A 22,509-nucleotide genomic window follows, 5' to 3' on the forward strand; every position below is an offset into this window, starting at 1 on the left:
AGTCTTCACTGTTTTTCATATATAAGATCATGTCATCTGCAAATAGACAATTTTACTTTTCCTCTTCAATATGGATGTATTTTATTTCTTTTCCTTTCCTAATACTCTGGGTAGGACTTCCAGTACTGTATAGATGAGTGAGAATGAATACCCATGTCTTAGAAGAAAACTTTCAACTTTTCATCATTGGATATGATATAAGCTGCAGATTTGTCAGATATAGCCTTTAATATTTTGAGGTATATTTCTTCTATACACAATTTGTTGAGAATTTTTTAACATGAGAAAATGTTGAATTTTGTCAAATGTTTCTCTACATTAATTGAGATGATCACCATTTTTTGTTCTTCATTTTCTTAATGTGTAGCACATGATTTATGTATGTTAAAAACCTTGTTGTATCCAGTGATAAATCCCACTTGATCATTTTAATGTGCTATTGAATTCAGCATGCTGAATTCAATATTTTATTGAGGAGTTTTGTATCTATGTTCATCAGGGATATTGGCCTGTAATTTTCCTTTGAAGCATCCTTGTCTGGCCTTGGTATCAGGTAATAATGTTGGCCTTGTACAATGAATTTGGAAGTGTTCCTTCCCCTTCAATTAAAATATTAATCTTTAGTTAACATTTTTCTACACAGCAACTGGCCATGTCGTATTATTTCTTGTGAAGCATACTTTTAATATTTGGGTTATGATAAAAACTCTCTCCTTTTTTGTCAAAAGAAACATTTTATTTTCTTAGACTATAGGATGAATATATTTGAATTTTCCTTTTACTCTTAAATTTTGATTGATTTTTTTTTCTTGTAACTTTCTTTTTCAAAAATATAATTTCCTTTTTGTCTCATTTTACACATGATTTAAAGTTATACCTCAGTAATCTAAGCAAACTTCTGGGAATTTTATCTGTCAAAGGATGTTATGAAATGGAATTTATTGTCCTTGTATCTATGCTCAGTGGAGATGATGGTGGCAATGATTATGATTTTGCCACTAGATCAGATGACATTTAGATTTGTTAGGAAATACTTTCTTAGTATGAAGTGATGATATTTTATGTTGAAATATATTGTCTGCATAGTAAGATACATCTATGTAACAATTTAAAAGGAACAGTAAAGAATATGTGAATATCATAAAGGTTATAAACAGAACTGAAGTTAAATTATTAATAATTCAGTAAGGATACTTAAAGCAGAGGAGGAAATAGTTAAGGCAAGCATTTCTCATTCCTAAGTGCACAACTACCCTAGCTTCCTAAGTTCGTTGAATTAATTATGCATTTCTATGCAATCCACATAGTATTGGCTTAGTTAGTTTTTTTTTTTTTAAAGAAAGAGAGAAAGAAAGAAAAGAAACAAAAAATGAAGGAAAAGAAGAAAGAGGAAGAGGAAGAGAGAACAGGAGTGTTGCTTTATTGCCCTGGCTAGAATTCAGTCTAAAAATGGGTATTGAAAACCTCTTTTATGCCAATAATTGTGCTTAATAATAGAGACAGGAAAAAATGAGGGTAGAAAATAACAAATAAGTAGCCAACCAATATTTCATTTAAACCAGTGAGTAGGTGTGATGTAGTACTGATAAAAGTGTATATTTTGTGTATTTAAAGTGGAGAGTTCTATAAGTGTTTATTAACTTTACTTGTTCCAGATCTTAGTTTAGTCATTGTTAACTGGTTATGGTCTTCATAAGATTTGATAGTATTTTCATCTGTTTTCTGCTGCTATGACAGAATACCAGAGATTGAATAATTTATAAGGAAAAGTCATTTATTTCCCAAAGTTCTTCAGGCTGGTAGGTCTAAGATCACAGTGCTGGCATCTTGGAGGGACCTTCTTGCTGGGTCATAAAATAGTAAAAAGGCATTCTCTTTCAAGTAAGCATACAGGACAGACAGAGTAAGGAATCAGGTTGAACTCATCCTTTGTATCTGGAACCCACTTTTGGGATATGTAAGCATTGATTCAACTTACTCCTGATTCAACTTGCTCCTGAAATAATGACGTTAATCCATCCATTAGGGCTCCACCTCATCATTTCTTAAAGGCCCTAACCATAACAATGGCAACTAAATTTCAACATGAGTTTTTGAGGAGGCATTCAGGCCATAGCAGAGTATTAATATGTTAATATCCTTTTATTAGAAAGTTAGTAAAAAGCATCCATTCTGGGCATTCTAACAAATAAATTGTGATATTAACCTAAGAAGAATGAGATGATCACATTACATATCTATTACTGGATAACTCCACATGTACCATTATTTTCTAGGGGTCAATTGAATTGTACTAATACACTCATGTCCCTTATTCTGCCTCATTCAGTCACTTTCTGATTCAATCTGTTTCAAATAACACATAGAAAGCAAAACGCAATAAACTGTAGCTATAAAATTACTTCTAGCACCTATGCCAATCTTTCAAGGAAATACTGGACTGGATTGTTCTATTGATCATAGTGAATAGAAACTGAATCCTATCATGATAATCCTCTTACAGGTTGGTCCACAAATCATGGCTAATTATATTCCCTTATTCACATTAAGTATGTTTAAAAAGCATTTACTTGCAACAGTCATATTTGAGTGCAAGAAGTATTACTTTTTATGTATTTCAAATGTAATCAATTCTAATCTTTCTTTCATCCGTTGGTAGGAAATTGAATTGCATTCATCATTTGGTGTTTCCTGCCTGCATGCTTTGAGCAACTTCCCTGTGAGGGTATTACACATTCTAGAACACTGCAGTTTTGGCCTCTGTACCTCAATCCATGTCCTAAGAGTATCATATCAAAGCCAGTACACTTCCCTGATAATGAGCGGCTCCCTTAATTGTGCCCAAATTTTCACAAGAATAGTTTGCCTACATCGAGAGTCACAGAATCTAGTGTACAACTTTCTAAAGTCACCTCTTGTTAATTTTTATTTGAAAAAATATGCTAGACATCTTCTGTAGACAATATAAGCAAGCAGGATGCTGGTCCCTACTTTCTTTGGAACCTCCAACTACCATCTCCTCCCTAGCACTGACTCTTCACCTCCTATTCTTTTCATCCTTCTTACATTATTTTCCTTCCCAGTAAGGTTCGGCATAATTTTCCATCAATGTGCCTGGAGAAATATGGTACTGTCTTCTCTTCTGGGAGTGAGATGGGGAAAAGTGATAAGAGAACCAGTCAAATTTCATTTATTTCTGCCACTGTTTACTCATCATAAGCAACTTTCTCTTCCTTCAATAATGTCTTCAGTTTTTGCATGCACAAGTCTCTAAATAATATCAGCATATAGATAATTAATACAATTTCTAAATTATCATGTTTTGTTGTAATTTAAATGGCATTACAAATAATATTTGTTATTTGTGTGATGTTTCACATATTTGAACATAGTTTGCCTTCAGGTAGGCTAGCATGTAGGTTTAGTTGGCATAAATTGAATGAGTTTTCCTATTCACTGCTAGATGCATTGGGCTGGGAGATGGTTGGGCTTCATATTTCTGACTACCATTAACTGTGGGATATTAGAAAAGTTATGTCACCTCTTAGATGTCATGTTTATAATATATAGTATAACAGATTAAAACTAGAACACTTATAAGGATCTTGCTTGCTATGTGACATTAGTCTATAAAATGATTGTGATTTATGCTTTACAACACATTTGATTCATGAAATCCTTTCAAACAATATTTTTATTGTTAACCATTAATACTGTAATATATACAAGAATCTGTTTATTTTACAATTACACTTTTTTGCAATTGAAGCTAAATCTATTTTAGGTATGTGAGTAAAGAAGTCATTGATACTAAATACTTTCAATGTGCTCAGACATAGAAAAGAAATACCAGTTCAGACCATTCAACTGTAGTCTTTGGTATTTCTTAAGTTTCTTTTATTCAAAATGTGATGAAAAATTTTTTAAATATGTAAATTTATTTCATTTTGTAGTTTATATATGCAAACCATACTTTGCTAATTTTAATTGCTTGTTCTTCACAAAATTTGAGATTGAAAGGAAGTTTGTGGAAAGTAAATTGTCCAAGATCACAAATCAATGACAGTTTCAAATATAGAATTTACCTTTTCTAATTCCAACTCATTTAAAAAGATATCCATGCTGTATAACATTTCTCAAAAGAATTCTTGTCAACAGTCCTGCCCAAAGATGGAAACAGAGTATATTCTCATAGCATATAAGTTTGCGTAACAATCTGTTACATTCATTTTATATTCAATATAAAAATACTGTGACTTAAGGCAAAAAAGAGTCGAACGTTCCTGCAAATCTCCTATATATGTATTTTAATGCTACTGAAATTTGGAAAAATATTCATTTATAAAATTTGCATTAAACTTTTTAATGAGTTTAAAATTCTATTATCTTCATATTGAGAGATAAGTTTATGATGTATTACATTTTTTAAGTGTATTCTTTAATTGGGTAAAATTTTGGTATTTTGCTTTTAAATCAACTTTGGGTTTAGTGGCATTAGTGATAAATATTTTATTTGCTCGGCATGTAGATTTAAGCCAAATTTAGATTCAGACTGCAGACTGGATGTCCCAAGCTGAGTTAACCAACCCAAATGTAGTCAATGTAACAAATGTATCAATGCCGAGAAAAAATAAACTAGGTAATGGGGACACCATTGGAGCCCTGGTGAGGATCCAAGACCAATCCAAATAACCTGGACAACTGCCACAGAGAGGGCCATGAGAAGAGATGTAGGAAGTGCAAAAATGAAAACTTAGATGACGTGATTTCTATGCTTGGGAAAGTTTTACTATATATGTAAAGTACAGCTATAGATAAGTAAAATAATTAAGAATAAAATGGAAATTTTAGGATCCTGAAGTTTTTTTTTTTTATTTCGTATGTAAACCTTCCGCTAAAAAATTCATATTTACAAGTTATAAACAAGCAGTTGTTTCGTGTTTCCCATTCTGTCAGAGTCATAGTCATAGTATTTGCCGTTGTAGGATGGAAATAAAACTAGAGCAGTCATCAAGCAAGTACAGTCCCCTTGAGGGAGTCAAGGATGGAGGATTAACCAACTTGCTCAAGGGTAAAACAACTAGTAAATAACCAAACTGCATGTGAACACAATTTGATAAGGGTGAAAAGAAAATATCAACAGTCAGCTACCAACGGCAAGATGGCTCATAAAACACATTTCTGATACAGAAAATATTTATCTATATAAAAATAGTATATATTCTGTTTATTGAGAGATAGGCAAATGTTAATTTTTTAATGCTAAATATTACACAGCTCTATTTGAAAGCATTATTCCTATAGTTGGTAGGTAAAAAATACAGTTTTTAAACCAATTAAGATTTCATTTTCAGTAAAATGAAATTCAGAGTATCTTCATTCCAGTACATCTCAAGAAGCAATGTCCTAGTTAACAGCAATTGTTCTTATGCCCTTATTCAGGTTGTGATATAATTTTAAACTCACAACTCATGTAAATCAGGGAGACAGAGTATGTCTAAGGGTTCCTATTGAATAGGACCTGAAGAATGGTGAGGGGGCTAGTAGGCAAATTGAGCCTTCTTTGATAAAAAGAAGGTCCATTTTTATACATTTTGGATATTGAGGCTCTATTTTAAGTTTTCTTTGAACCATAAATACAAAAAATAAAAATAATAGCAATAATAATAAATAGCAATACTACATGATTAGCTCTTCAACAGAATAGTTTTCAACTTCAAAATTTTATAAATGGTTAAGGAGAATGTATATGTATATACCATGGAATTCTATTCAGCCATAAAAAGGAATGAGATCTCATCATTTGCAGCAACATGGCTGGAATTTGAGGACATTATATTAGATGAAATAAGTTAGGTATAGAATGTAAAATATTGCATGTTCTCACTCCATATGTAGGAGCTAAAAATGTTGATTTCATAGAGAATAAAATTATGGCTGCCAAAGGCTAGGAAGGATTTGAAGTGGGGTATGAAAAGGTTGGTCAAAGGGTACAAAAATACAGTTGGAGAGAAGAAGTAAGATACAATGTTTAGTCGGTGGGGGACTAGGGGAAGAAGAGCCAGGGATAGGGATTTGGCAGGGGGGTGGGGATAACATGAGGAGAAATGCCAGATATAGGTGAAGGGGATGGAGGCCGCAAACCACATTGCCATGTATGTACCTATGCAACAATCCAGCATGTTCTTCATGTGTACCCCAGAACCTAAAATGCAATAAAATACATATATAACAAAAAAAAAAGATCCAGTGTTTAATAGCACAGTGGAGTGAATATATTTAACAATAGTGTTAATATATTCAGGGTTCTCTAGAGAGATAGAACTAATACGATATATGTATACATGAAAGGGAGTTTATTAAGGAGAATGTACTGACACAATCACCAGGTAAAGTTGTATGATAGGCCGTCTGCAAGTTTAGGAGCAAGGAAGCCAGTAGTGGATCAGTTCGAGTCCCAAAGCCTCAAAAGTAGGAAGCCAACAGTGTAGCCTTTAGTCTGTGGCCAAAGGCCGTAGAGTCCCTGGCAAACCACTGGTGTACATCCAAGTGTGCAAAAGCTGAAGAACGTGGAGTCTGATGTTCAAGGGCAGGAAGCTTCCAGCACAGGAGAAACATGAAGGCCAGAACACTCTGCAAGTCTGCTCTTTCCAACTTCTTCTGCCTGCTATATTCTAGCCACGCTGGCAGCTGATTAGCTGGTGCCCTGCCTCTCCCAACCCACTGACTAAAATCTTAATCTCCTTTGGCAGCACCCTCACAGACACACCCAGGATCAATACTTTGCATCCTTCAGTCCAGTCAAGTTGACACTCAAAATATTAACCATCACAAATAGCTTATTGTGTATTTCAAAATAAATATACTAGTTTTGAATGTCTTATTATCACGGAGCGTGTCTCCTTCTCCTGTAAATAAATATTCAAATACTAATTTTCCCTTTTCATTTTACTCCTTCCTCTCTTTCATCTTTCCTTTCTTCCATTTTTCTTACCTTTCTCCCCTTTATGTTAATATATAAATAGATCAAAATTGTAAAATATGAAAAAAATTAATTTAAAAAATTCCATTTATCTATGTCTTTCTCATACATTAACACTGCCTAACATTAACATGAAAGAGCAACTAGTATAATTGATGTGGACAATTTTATTGGAACCCTGAAGCCCACTTGCAAGATATGTTTGCTATTGACTCAGCCAGGGGAAGTGGCCAAATTCAGCTGATCCTTTGCTGCTGCTGCTAGTACTTTATAGAAGACTATTCAAAGAGGTTATTCAAATTTGGAAAATAACGCTGTAGTCATGATTACTAATCTTAATGTAGAAAAGATAGCAAACAAATTGCAAATAACTGATACTGTAAATTTTTAAATTAGGTTTTGGTCTTTATTATTTTTTTCAAGGTCAGCTCTTGTGTGTTTTTCATTTATTCACTTATGAACACATTCATTTTCCTTTGTCTTATTTTATTTTCCCATTCTTCTCTCCTCTCGGTGACCAACTATAATAATTTGTGAGATGCTTGATATTGTTTCATAAAATATGTAATGATTTATTTCATATGCATGTTATTTAAATTGACATAAATGACATTGGCTAATAGGTCAGATCCTGTTTCTCACTTGTTTTTAACTTGGCAAAGACTTTAAGATGTATCCACCTTCTGGTGTTAACACCTGGTATGCTCTGTTTCTTTCAGCGTCTGCCAAGTATTTCCATCATGAGCGTTCACAACATTCTCAATGCCTGTTTTTCCTAATACCTCCACCTCCTCACAAATACATACGCACGAAGAGAATTTTTGGGTGATAGAGTGTGCATATGCTTAATTTAAATACATTCTGCCAGATTGCCCTCCAGAACAGTCAGACTTATGTGCATTCTCATTAAAATAATTACTTGTTTATAAATTGTAAATAAGAGATTGTTTTATCTATTTATAGTCATGATATTCTCACATTATAGAGAGAGTAAACCAGAACAACCATCAAGCTAGAATATCTCTTGATGAAATCAAGGTCACCAATCCTACAGCTCAATCAACACATGGCATTTTATGGTTTTCAAACTTGTCCCAATACAATGACAGTTAGGTAATATATTTTGGCTTCAATTTGCACTTTCTAATCACTAATGAATCTGGGCTTTCTTCATATATTTGCAAAGTTTTGGAACTTCCTCCTTTGTGAATCATCTTTATTTTACTAATTGCTTAGATATTTCCAATTGTTATCTGATAGACTATCATTTTTTTATTAATTTTTATAACATCATAAAGTGTTAGACATAAACAAAGGTGATTAATTATGTAGTGCCTACTACATATGAAGCAGTGGAAAAATACATACAGAGTGAGTAAAATGGATAAACGTCATGAGCTTTTGTGTGGCATATGTTTGGATATAGAGTAATCTGTAAGATTTTTAACTGAATTATTTTAAGATGTTTTCAATGTGATGGTAAATAATAAATATAAATCAAGTAAGAACATAACATGAAATTTTGTATTAAGGAGAGAAGAGTAGACTTTGCCCATTTAAGGAACATGCAAAATTAAGTAATCCTAGAAGTTATGAAAGCAATTTGAGAATGTTTTATGTTAATATTTTTAAAGTTCTAGAATTATCTTATTATTGTCTTTTCTGTGTTTAGTAACCTATTAAGCAAGAGACTTTGCAACAAATCCTTTCATCACTGCTACATATTCAGCAAAAATCTAGACTGTCTTAATTTCCTATTAAAAGCAATTAAAGGCCAGGTGTGGTGGTTCCCAGCACCTTGGGAGGCCGAGAGCAGTGGATCACTTGAGATCAGGGGTTCAAAACCAGGCTGGCCAACAGGGTGAAATCCTTTCTCTACTAAAAATATAAAAATTAGTCAGGTGTGGTGGTAGGTGCCTGTAATCCCAGCTACTCAGGAGGCTGAGGAAGGAGAATCACTTGAACCTGGTAGGTAGAGGTTGCAGTGAACTGAGATCATGCCACTGCACTCTACCTTGGGTGAAAGAGTGAGACCCTGTGTCAAAAATAATAATAATAATAAATAAAGCTATTAAAATAGCTACTTTCAAGGAACATAACTGAAGCCTCATCTGTGCACTTTCTTATCTGAAATTTGTAATTATTTAAATGTAAAGAAAATACAAATGTTTACTCATAGTACTATGTAATAAATATCATAAATTCATATGTGTACTACTTTCCAGAAAAATCTGAAACACAGTGTAAAAAGCTGTCTTGAGATTAAAAATGCTAACATTCAAACCTATTAAACAATAAAATACATTATTGGACTTCCACAGAGCATAATTTTCAACAAATTTTTGTATGGATTTTTAAATAGTTTATAGAATTTTATAATTAACAAATAATGTTCATATATATTTGAAATGCCATATTTAATTTTCACAACTACTAGAACCTCTTTTGAGATGAATAAGGAGTGCTTTGTTATATCTATATATAATTAATTATTTTAATATAGCTCATAGAATTTGTAGGACATTAGACAATAGAAAGGGGAATGACTATTAAATGACCATGGTCAGTGGTCATCTTCCCTATGCCGTCTCACTGCGGGCATAGAGCCAGGATAAAAGAATTGACCCAATCTTTTGAACTGCCGCACTGAAACAACTAGGGTAGGAAACTGAGGCGGGGGGAAAGAATTTCCATTAATGTATTGTGGCATGGAACAGATCATGTAGGTTATGGTGTCAGATGTATATCCAGGCAAAAGCCTAATTATCTGTTTATTTTTTTCAGAAATTTTATTAACCATACTAGTTTTTTAGAAGCATTTTTATTTTTATTTTATGGGATAATTCTGTTCTGTTAATTTGCCCTTTTATTTTGGGATGTAAAGAATAAACAGGTAAATTCAATAGAAAAAGCATGAAAATATGTGACTATTCCTTTTCATAGTATGTGCTCCTGCAGAAATGTGACAATGCAATTTCCGAATTATAACAACTTCAATTTAATTGAATTCAAAATCATCTGTTTATTAATGTGCTCTTCCTCCTTATGAAAAAAAAAGTGCTTTATTTTCCTCTTTCAGCATGCTATATTTTTCTTTCGTGGTGTTATCACTGTCTTTTACATAATTTTCTCATTTTGTATGTACAACAGCCTGGGATTGTTGAAATAAACCTAAGGCCCATCTGAAGATAAAGTTTCCTTGGAGTAAGTTATAGAAAAGTCATTCTTGTTTGTGTTATGTGAGCCTTTTTATGGACTTCTTTTACCATTTGACTATAGTGTAAAAGCTTTCCCTTACTTATTGCAACTGGTAATATGCCTTCTAACATATGTCATAATCATTAAAACTTCTAAAGACACAATCATGCCATGTTTAGAATTTCCCATTGAAGCCAATGATGATCAATAGGTAATTTCACATAGGCATCTGTGAAACTCATTAAAAACCTAATGGTTCAGGCTGGGCACGGTGGCTCACGCCTGTAATCCCAGCATTTTGGGAGGCTAAGGCAGACAGATCACCTGAGGTCAGGAGTTCAAGACCAGCCTGGCCAACATGGTGAAACCCTATCTCTAGTAAAAATACAAAAATTAGCCAAACGTGGTGGCGTGCACCTGTAATCCCAGCAACTCGAGAAGCAGAGGCAGGAAAACCTTGAGCCTGGGAGGCAGAGGTTGCGGAGAGCTGATATTGCACCACTGCACTCCAATCTGGGTGACAGAGTGAGATTCTGTCTCAAAATTAATAATAATAATAATAATGGTTCAACAGCATAATTTTGGTATACAGACATTTTTTCTCAAATAAAGCTGATAGTACTCACACTTATGTGAGCACTACCTTGGATGGTTTAATCTACTGTATACCCAATTCACATAGCCACGCATCAGGACATTGTGAATCATGCCATACATAGACCCTTCAAAGATTTTGACAGCTCATAGCAAATGGACCAAAGAAGCTATATGTAAAGTGTTGTAATATTAATTATGTTACACTTTTCTTTTTTTCTATGAAATTATCTTTCTAGATAGAAAAAAAGAAATGACCTGACCAGGCCAAACCAGGCCAGCTACATAATTTGCAAAACCCATTGCAAAATTAAAATGTGGGTTCTTTGTTTAAATGTCAGTAAGAATTTCAACATGACAACAGCAGAGCATTAAACCGAGCATAGGCCTTTCTGAGCTCAGGGTCATGTACTAGTGCACAGGTCACAGACCCAATCAGCTGCCCTTTCTGTAACATTCCTGCTATTCCTTGATTCAGGAATGTCTGGAATGCAGTGAAGAAAAAGACAGGAAGTGGCGTTCTGTTTCATCTGGACAATACAGAAGCTACAACATTTCTGAAATGGAGCTTCACAAGGAAATCCAAACGACTTTTTTCTACTACTCCCATTTCATGATAAAATACCAAATACATTATTCCAGTAGCTTGCTCCCCACAGGAAAACTATATTGGTGGTTGTAATTGTTTGGTTTTTTTCCTATACAAAATTGGTTTATGCAATATACATTCAATAATTCATTTTATGGCAGTGTGAACAGAATGCATGCGTTTGATAATATTAAATAGATTTTCAAAAGCAAAATTTTGCATGTTGTATTAAATATATTTTATGCATTCAGGTAAGTTAATGAGATCAAACTGCATAATGGTTTTGGTATTAATGTTGCAGAGAACTCTGAACTGATGCTTTCTGAAATGGTGTGCTAAGTTGACTTCTAAATGCAAATAAATATCTTTGATGCCCTATACACCCAGACTAGAAATAGCACACATATGATTTTATATTCAAATTTGTCTTTCTAGGGATGCAAGTATTGGAATGGAATGGAATTCCCTTAACTTCTAAAACATATGAAGAAGTTCAGAGTATCATTAGTCAGCAAAGTGGGGAAGCAGAAATATGTGTAAGACTGTGAGTTTTTCCCCATCTTTTTGTTTCCATTTTTTGGCTATCCATGACTCTTTTAATTTAAAATTGTTAAGGTGGAACCTTTGCCAGTTAGCAAGATTTTCTGTAATTATAAAATAAAGTGAATATAAGTTTTATAAATTTCTCGTGTTTGAAATCAAAGCCTAAAGCACAGAAAGAATTCAGCTAACTTAGTTTCTGATTGTGTCAACAGCCTCTTCCCTTTCATGCTTTTATTGAAACATACCTCATTTAAATGAAAGCCTGAACCCATTTAGATTTCAAAGTGTGCATTTAAAAATGAACTTACATGTAATTCATAAAGATTTCACCTTAAATAATCATTTTTATCAGCTCTGACTTTTAACAGCATTGCAAATATATATTGGATAGGAGGGTAAGCATGCTTTGGAGTTGCTTTATATCATTAACCACTTCTCATTTACCTACTGAAAACAATTAAGAGTAGTTGGAAAAAAGTGTTCTTTGTCTCAGATTTCCTCAATATCTTTCTTAATGTTTTGTTTTAATTTTTAGGGACCTCAATATGCTATCAGATTCTGAAAACCCCCAGCATCTGGAACTTCATGAGCCACCAAAAACTGGTAGGTAAACAAAATCTAGTTTCAATTGTGAATAAAGACATAGACATAGAAGTTGTTGCAGAGGCAGATGCAGTTATAGATGAAGATATAGACATACACATAGATATAGACAAAGATAAAGTTATAGATTTTTTTACATATTTATATAATTATAGACAAAATCTAGGACATTTTAGCTACAGTTTTAACATTCTGGGAAAATATATATTTGGGTGTTAGTCCCCTTAAACAAGTTCACATAAAATCCTTGCTGCATGAGTTCACTGCTTTAATTATTTAAATATGAATTCATCCTGTGAAAGTAATACCTGGAGCCATTTCTTTTCAGTTTTACATACTTTTTAGAGCATACTTCATTCTTTTAGAATAGCTGGGTTTTTAAAAAAGCTTATTCCTGAACCTTCTCATTGCCTTTTTATAAAAAACAAAAATCAACATGTAATTTCATAAGTACATGATGAGATAGATTTAACATCTTTCTTGGATGACAAATATAATCTACAAATTTGTTAGATTCATTGTAAGATTTAAAACATCACTTTTTATTGGGCATGGTGGCTCACGCCTGTAATCCCAGCACTTTGGGAGGCTGAGGCAGGCAGATCGTGAGATCAGAAGATCAACACCATCCTGGCCAACATGGTGAAACCCCCGTCTCTACTAAAAATACAAAAATTAGCTGGGTGTGATGGTGGAAGCCTGTAATCCCAGCTACTTGGAAGGATGAGGCAGGAGAATCATCTGAACCTGGGAGGCAGAGGTTGCAGTGACGCGAGATTGCACCACTGCCCTCCAGCCTGGTGACAGTGAGACTCCATCTCAAAGAAAAAAAAACATTTTTCTATATTTAATAAATTTTTGTTGAGCACTTCCTACTCTTGCAGCCCCAATTCTGGTAAGCTGGCTTGCTGCACTAAACAGAATAAACCAAGTGCTAGACAAATTTTAATACATTTATAAATGTAAATATACACATGGAAATTTTCCCCTTAGAAAATTTTCCCCTTAGAGAAAAAGCTGTATAAAATTTAGGAAAGGAAAAACAGCTAATCAAACAAATTAAATTCCAATGGATAAAATAGGATATTGCATCATTCAAACAATTCTCTATGTAAAATATTAAAAACATTTCTGAATATGCAACAGAAACTTCACTCTTCCTCTGTAATTCAGTATTATGTCACTCTTCCCAGAGCCTTGAGGACTTCCTTAGCAATTGATACATAAAAGTGCAATTAAGTTAATTTCATTTTTAAAGTTGAGCTTATTTTATAGGTAATGTTTCACCTGTCACCTGGAGCACACATAGTTCCATGGCATTAAGTACCTATGAAATGAAGAAGTACGTAAATCTATTTCCTTTTCTTGTAGTGGATAAGGCGAAATCCCCAGGGGTTGATCCTAAGCAATTGGCAGCCGAACTCCAGAAGGTTTCACTACAGCAGTCACCACTGGTTCTGTCGTCAGTTGTTGAAAAAGGATCTCATGTTCATTCAGGTCCTACATCAGCAGGATCCAGTTCTGTTCCCAGCCCTGGGCAACCAGGGTCCCCCTCAGTGAGCAAAAAGAAGCACAGCAGCAGCAAGGTGAGGAGTTTTGTATGTGACCTCTGACCCACTAACTTTCTAGTTCTTTGTTCAGACCATTGATAAAAAGTAAAATATCATTTTCCAAAGTATTTTTCTTATGGTTTTTCATTTCCAGATGAACTATCAAATTAAGAAACTTTTTTTCTCTTCTGAGTACAAAACTGATCCAGATGTATCAAGATGATGTATTTCTACATCTCTTAAAATATTTCAGTGGTTATGAGGAACATGAAAAATGTGTCTGATACTTCATACTTTCTGATTCTCTTTGTTGTTGCATGAATCTGACCTTTGTATATAGAATATAGCTTTGTATCTTTTTGGAAACAAAAGATACATATTATATTAGATTTTATAATTTAAGTAAAAAGTAAAAAGGGCACAGCAATAAAGAAAATTTATGACAACAAACAAGGAAAACCAGTAACATGTTATCACCACTTTGAACTTTATCCTCAATTCCATATTAAGAATTTTTTTATTGATGCAAGTCCTCATACAAAACAAATTCTTCCAATACTATTGTTTCAAAGTGCTGGGGAATTTAAAAAGAACATAAAATTATTTTTAAGCTTTTAAAAAGCAGAGGAAATGTAGACATTTATAATTTCCCTCGTAGATTTGATTCTTAATTAAAAACTATCCCTGTGGTTGATACACACATGGGGGAAAAAGTGTCCTTTTTTAAAACATGAATAAAGGTTTGTCTTTATGTGGTGAGAGATATGGGAAGAACAGGCTATAAATGCTTAGGTCAAGTGACCAGACATCAAAAAATAAAATTTGTTTTTCAGCTATAAAAATACAGCAGAAAAAAAAAAAGAATCCTTTTATTCAGAAGCAAACAACAAAGTAGGTTGACCCTAATCATTGCATCATAAAATGATTTGTTTGAAACTAAATATAGAAAAGCTTCATAAACAAAGTAATTTCAAGGGCTGTTAGACTAAATTTTAATGTAAGTTTTAACGCAACTACATTTTACCATAAGCAATTATGTGCTAATTTTGTATAATTACCTTAGAGAGGCTCTATTTTGATAATCATTTAAAAATAATTCATAAACTAGCCAACTAAAATACTAAGATAATTAATACTAAATTCTGTTTCATAGATGTTTCTATGTTATAAAAACACAATTTGAAGATATTTGAAGACAACTTCTTTTTAAATTAAGCAATTAACCTCATGCAATATTGCTTATATTTTTAAATTTTAAATTATTTTTAATTAGCAAATAAAACATGTTTATACCATACAGCATGATTTTTTATTAGTTTTTTTAAATTATTATATTTTAAGTTCTTGTGTATATGTGCAGATCGTGCAGGATTGTTACATAGGTATACACATGCCATGGTGGTTTGCTGCATCCATCCCTCCATCGTCTGCATTAGGTATTTCTCTTAATGTTATGTTATCCCTCCCCATTTCCTCCACTATCCCTCCCCTATATCCCCCACTCCCCAACAGACCCCAGTGTGTGATGTTCCCCGCCCTATGTCCATGTGTTCTCATTGTTCAACACCCACTTATGACTGAGAACATGTGGTGTTTGGTTTTTCTGTTCTGTGTCAGTTTGCTAAGAATAATGGTTTCCAGATTCATCCATGTCCCTGTGGCTGGAGGTGATGGCTTATGCCTGTAATCCCAGCATTCTGGGATTACAGAGCAGGCAGAGCACTTGAAGCCAGGAGTTTGAGACCACCCTAACCAACACAGTGAAACCCCATCTCTACCAGAAAATACAAAACTTAGCCAGGCATGATAGCAAGTTCTTGTAGTCCCAGCTACTCAGGAGGCTGAGGTGGGAGCAGCACTTGAACATGGGAGGCAGAGGTTGCAGTGAGCAGAGATCACACCACTGTACTCACTCTAGTCTAGGTGATAGAGTGAGACTCTATCTCCCAAAAAAAAAAAAAAAAAAAAAGCAAACTAACACATACAAATTATAATTTTTTTAAAAAAGAAACATGAATACATTGTGGAATGGCTAAATTGAGCTAATTAACATGGATTACCTCACTTGTTTTTTGTTGTGAAAACACTTGAAATCTACTCTTCATTCCTCAGAAGTATTTGGCTTAAAATTTTTTTTAAATCTACTTGTTTTACAATTTTCAAGAATATAATATATTTACTAATAACTGTAGTCACCATGTTGCACAACAGACCTTTCAAACTTCCTCCTAAGAGAGGTTTTGTACCCTTTGACCATTATTCCAATCCTTCCTTTCTCTTAGCGCCTGGTAACTACCATTCTTCTCTATGCTTCTATAAGTTCAACTTTGTTAGATTCCACGTATGAGTGAGATCATTATCTCTCTGTGCATAAATTTTTCCACTTAACGTAATGTCCTTCAGATTTATTCATGTTATTATAAATGACAGGATGTCCTTGTTTTTTAAGGCTAAATAGTATTTCGTTTTGTATATGTAACACATTTTCTTTACCTAATCATCTACTAATAGACACTTAGGTTGTTACTCTATCATGGCTGTTGCAAATAATGCTGCAATGAGCCTCAGAGTGTTGGTATCTCTGACATACTGATCTCATTTCCTTTGGATATGTGCTCAGCAGCAAGATCACTAGATTATATGGTAGCTCTATTTTTAATTTTTTTCACGAACCTCCATACTGTTTTCCATAATGGATATATCAATTTACATTCCCACCAACAATGTGCAAGGGTTCCCTTCTTCACATTCTCATCAGCACACACTATCTTTTTTCTTTAGGATAACAGCCATTTTGGCTGAAATGAGTTGATATCTCATTGTGGTTTTAATTTGTATTTTTCTGATGATTAATGATACTGATGTTTTATATACCTCTTAGTCATTTGTGTCTTCTTTTGGGAAATGTCTATTCCAATTCTCTGCCCATTTTAAATTCACATTATTTGTTTTTCTGCTATTGAATTGTTTGACTTTCTTATATATTTTGGATATTAACACCCTGTCACATGCATGGTTTGCAAATATTTTCTCACATTCTTCACTCTGTTGATTGAAACAATCAGCAGAAGCTGATTGGGTGTACAGCTTTTTAGTTTCTTGTACTTCTGTTTTGTTTTGTTTTGTTTTTTTTTTTGCTTTTGTTGCCTGTGCTTTTGGCATCATCTTCAAATAATCTTTGCTCAAACCAATGTCGTAAAGCTTTTCCCTCATGTTTCTCTCTAATAATTTAAAATTTCAGGTGGTATATTTAAATCTTTAATCTATTTTGAGATGATTCTTGTATATGATATGAGATAAAGGTCTAATTTTATTCCTTTGCATGTGAATGTCCAGTTTTCTCAGTACCACATATTAAGGAAACTATCCTTTGCCCATGATGTGTTCTTAACATCTTTGTTGAAAGTCAATCGACTGCAAATGAATGTATTTATTTGGGGTTTATCTATTGTGTTCCATTCTCTATGTCTGTTGGTTTTTAGACCATGCCATGCTGCTTTGATTGCTGTAGCTTTGTAGTAGATTTTGAAATCAAATAGCATAATTCCTCTGGCTTTGTCTTTTTAGCTCAAGATTGCTTTGGCTATTAGAATCTTTTGTGGTTCTAAATGAACTTTAGGATTGATTTATTAGTTCAAAGACTCCAAAGAAATTTTTATAGAGAGTGCATTGAATCTGCATATCATGTGAGGTAGTATGGTCATTTTAAGAACATTATTATCTCCAATTCATAAACATGGAATAGCTTTATATGTATTTGTCCTCTTCAGTTTCTTTTATCAATGTTTTAGAGTTTTTAGTGCAAAGACATTTGCCTTCTTGTTTAAATTTATTAAGTATTTTACTTTCTATAGCTACTTTAGATGATATCTTCTTCATTTCATTTTCAGATCATTTGCTGTTAGTCCATAAAAATACTAGATTTTTTTATATTTACTTTGTATCTTGAAACTTTACTGAATTTGTTTATTAGCTTTACAGTATTTTGATGAGTCTTTAGAGTTTTTTTGTATATAAGATCATGTCATCTGCAAACAAGCACAATTTTACCTTTTTTTCTTTCCAATTTGGATGCTTTTTATTTCTTTCTCTTGCCTAATTGCTCTGGCTAGGATTTGTCGTACTATGTTGAGTAGATGCATATATTTTTCATGTTCTCAGATTTTTCATACATTTAGTAGTTGTTTAAGCACTACCTGTTAGGTATTGTGGTAAGGGGTGGGACAAAAGATAAACCCAAGAGTCTTAACCTCAAATATAAAACTAAAAGATTTTGGACTTCAGAGATTTTTATCATTTAGCTATAAGACATAGATCTTGTGTTTTATTTTACTCTTAAACCGTCTTTTTGGTCAATCTAAGTGATTGGGTGCCTTACAACATAATTTATATGCTTTTTATTTCCAATTTTATTTTTAACTCCTCAGTTATAGACTAATATTTCCAATTATTTTCTTAAGAGCTTCACCTGGAAGTTCTTAAGATGTGACAAATAACTGCTATACAGTTATTTACTCTATTGGTACTAACGCCAATCAAATATGATTTTTTAGATTATTTATATATAACGTATCTACATTTTTAATTGAAAAATTATAGTCAGTTGATGCTAACACTCCTGAAGAGAGTGTATTACCTATTCAACTTTATGTATATATATACACATATACATCTATATATACACACACATATATAAATATACATATATACACACACATATAAATATACATATACATATACACACACACAAACACACATACATGTGTATATGTATATGTATATTTGCTTTATCTTCAACATTTACAAGTACAGTTACTTCTTGAAACATTTTTGCTGAATAAATGAATGAATTTAATGCTATTTCTTGATGCATCGACTTTTAGTATGCATAAAAGTCAAAACTTTTTAAAATTTTTCTCCAAATCCTACAATGTTAAAAAATTTTTGTTGACAGATTATTAAAAGTATTTAGTGATTATCTGAAGTTTACATATCCAAGAATCAGGTAACATATGTCCAAATATATCATACATTCTTCAGATAATTTAAAGAATTACAGTTTTAACTTTGTGTTTCATTAGATATGAGATTAACAATATTTAATTATAACATTTATAAATGTAAGTGAATATACCAAATCTAAAATATTTAAATTAAAATTAGCATAATTATGCATTTAGATGTTTAGAACACAACTGTTAAACATTTTACATATTATTCATTAGTAATTAATTCATTGATAATATTCTAATTTAAATGATTATTTCTGAGTAAATGTAGATAAAATGAGTATACATTAAATAAATTATATTTTTGCTGAATATGTGTAAGATATTGAATTAACAGAATGTTTCATTACCTTGACTTCATGATAAAATACATATATAAAAATGTAACTATTTCAAATAATGACTATGTTTAAACTAATTAATTTAGTTTTTACATAATGATTTACCATATTAATTGGTTTTAATTAACAAATTTTTGTCTTCAAAATTATTAATTTTCTGCCTCAAGCAGTTTTGTATCTAATATTTTGATCAATTTTTCTTCATTCTACCTTTAAAGTCTTTATAATTTCTTCCAAGTTATGGGATAAATAATTTAATTAAAGTACTTATTAGTTTTGCTAGTTCTGATGAAATAGATTGTTGGTTTCTCAAAGATTGGTGAACATAACACCCTTATTGTCCAGTAATTTTTTCATGGTACCCTTAGGAACAAAAAAATTCCTAAGACAATTCGGTTAAGTAATTATGTTCAAACAACTGAATAAGTATTTATATTCTAACATCAAAACTTATTAATATTATTTGAAAAATAATACACATAAAACTAAATAAAATACATTCTTTTATTTCATTGTTAACAACTACAATAACATATCATATCAATACCATATGCATGCATTGTCAGTGCTGCCCAACTTCTCAAACCATGAATCAAATTAGATACTAACATTCACATTACCTGTTCCTCATCACTAATCTCACTAGTTTTCTTGCAGCACATTTTTTTTAATCACAGTAATCAACCAAAAGCAGCCTCACAAAGATAAAACATAATTGAAAAGAATGTAGTTGGCTCTAATCTTGAAATGTGACTGAATTGAACTGGTAGTTAGCACAGCGTTCAACAGATGTGCTCTTTTACCCTCATAATTTAAAACATCTCACTGTGTTCAGCACCCCAGGACAACTAAAATTGGATTCATAAGTCATGCCTTAAGATACAAAAATATCTGAATTGAGGAAGCTCCTAATCTTGAATTAAGATAGAAATAAGCCTGTAATCCCAGCACTTTGGGAGGCCAAGGTGGGTGGATCATGAGGTCAAGAGATAGAGACCATCCTGGTCAATATGGTGAAACCCCATTTCTACTAAAAATACAAATCATTAGCTAGGCACGGTGGCACGTACCTGTAATCCCAGCTACTAAAGAGGCTGAGGCAGGAGAATTGCCTGAACCCAGGAGACAGAGGTTGCGGTGAGCCAAGATCGCGCCATTGCACTCCAGACTGGGTAAGAAGTGCGAAACTCTGTCTCAAAAAAAAAAAAAAAAAAAGATAGAAATAAGAAGCATTCCATAATGTGTATATACTTCAAAACATGTACACAATAAATACATACAATTTTATCTTTCAATTAAAAAAGGAAAAAAGCAAAGAGATGTAAGGGAACTCTTGGAGGTGATATATTTATTACCTTAATTTTATTGATGGTAACATGAATGTATTCATAAGTCAAAGCTCTTCAAATTTTATATATTAATTATATTAAGTTTCTTGTATATCTATTATACCTCAGTAAAGCTGGGAAAGAAAATTATATATATAAATAGTTCCAGTAACTTGTATGCTACTTATTTCTCTAGATTTAGTTTGGTTTTCTTGAAGTATAAATAGTAACATTATTATTAAATAAATGTAATTGTTCAATAACTAGCAAACAGTTTATCCTTTGAAGCCAGGACACAGTTTTAATAATAAAGGACACTTTTTTAAATAAATGAGCTGAACTAATTAAGGATATGTAGCCTAGAAAATTTAATACTTCCTCCATAATTCCACCAATGATTATGTTAATTTTATTCCGTAGTTGTTTTACAGAACAAGACTTGGCATAAAGCTGTCTTCTTTTGACTGCTCTCATTTCTAGAATAAAAACATAAGGGAAAAGGTACATATATCAAAGTAAATATGAATCTTGAATCTTTTTTTTTCCATTTAATTAGTGAAACAAGGCCAGTATTATGTATGTGTAGGGAGACAAGGCTTTATTTGTAGGATGGCAAGGTGGCTACCATTTTAGTAAATCTCCTCTCCACACTGATGCCACATTGCCTAAAATTCTTTTATGGATTTGAGGCCATGGACGTTATCTCTCTTTTTGTATAACTATTTCATGGAAATTTAACAAGTCAGCAATCACTCATTTATTCAACAATATATGAATTACTTTACCAGATCACTTACTTAACTGTCTTTTAAGGCTTCACTGGCATAAAGAACTTGTTAAGGAAATGGGACAGAACTATACTAAACAAGTGTACACTAATAGAAAGTGATTGTGTGGGTGCTTCACTTTGGAAGTGGGCAGGGAGGTGCTGAGCATCCAGCAAAGAAGTAAAAGAAGGACTTTTCTACCTTCTGCCGTTCTTGTATAAAACAGTATCTTTTACTTGTTGAATGTATTTTAAACATTACTGTATAGATCTTTAAAACCTGTAAATACTTTAAGTGCTTTAAACCTAAAGTGTTCATTTTCTTAAGTCATTGAAAATACTGCTGGTATAAAATTACAGCTTCAAAGCCAGCTTACCAAAATGAAAAATAGATGTATGCATCTATAAAATTAAACATGTGTTGAGAACTATAAGTAGACACCATTATTCTGAAGCAGCCAAATGGATAAAATGTATTTTCCAAGCAGTTGCTCTGTCCAAATGGAAATTAATTTCAGAAGGAAGCCAAAATGATAAATTCTGTGAAAAGTGTATGAATGTAATACATGTTCTTTAATATTACAGCCTACTGATGCAACAAAGGTGGTCTCTCATCCAATTACAGGAGAGATTCAGGTATGAAAGTTTCTAAAACATCACCATTATATAATCTTTTTTGGTTGTTTTGCCACTGGTTTATTGAAATTGTAAACACACTGTTAGGATTTTTCTTATTCTATAATATAGACAGAACTGTAAAGGAAAATGCACTTTTATAGAATAGCATATTAATACAAATATATGTTTTATGAAGTCTAATCAGAGCTATGGATTTTCATACTTTGAAATCTGCCTGACACCTTAGCAATGTCAACATGTTTTGTGCCTCAGTTGCTTTATGTTTGCTGAATATATTTTACACATGGCAGACTCTCCTGGAAATTTGAAGTTTCCAAATGGGTCCACTGGGTTTCTCCTTCTTTTAATCAAAAATTGCTTCAGAAAT

The 22,509-nt window shown here is 32.5% G+C and overlaps 1 protein-coding gene across 12 annotated transcripts in view; it reads left to right on the forward strand.

The window, feature by feature from the left end:
* The window catches only part of PCLO (piccolo presynaptic cytomatrix protein), a 419,413-nt gene that overhangs the window by 302,242 nt on the left and 94,662 nt on the right, over window positions 1-22,509 (forward strand). For 8 of the 12 annotated variants that reach the window (XR_013524045.1, XM_035253964.3, XM_035253965.3 and 5 more), the window contains 4 exons: window positions 11,799-11,907; window positions 12,442-12,509; window positions 13,881-14,095; window positions 22,089-22,139. Coding sequence is in view for 8 of the 12 variants with exons in the window: in XM_035253964.3 (XP_035109855.3) it covers window positions 11,799-11,907; window positions 12,442-12,509; window positions 13,881-14,095; window positions 22,089-22,139 (443 nt within the window). In the remaining 4 variants the exon portion in view is untranslated. Of the gene's footprint in view, window positions 1-10,132; window positions 10,187-11,798; window positions 11,908-12,441; window positions 12,510-13,880; window positions 14,096-22,088; window positions 22,140-22,509 lie in introns of those variants that run through there. The other 4 variants (XR_013524043.1, XR_013524044.1, XM_035253973.3 and 1 more) reach the window with 3 other exon arrangements.

Source organism: Callithrix jacchus, chromosome 11 (genome assembly GCF_049354715.1).
Source record: "Callithrix jacchus isolate 240 chromosome 11, calJac240_pri, whole genome shotgun sequence".
Lineage (NCBI taxonomy): Eukaryota > Metazoa > Chordata > Mammalia > Primates > Cebidae > Callithrix > Callithrix jacchus.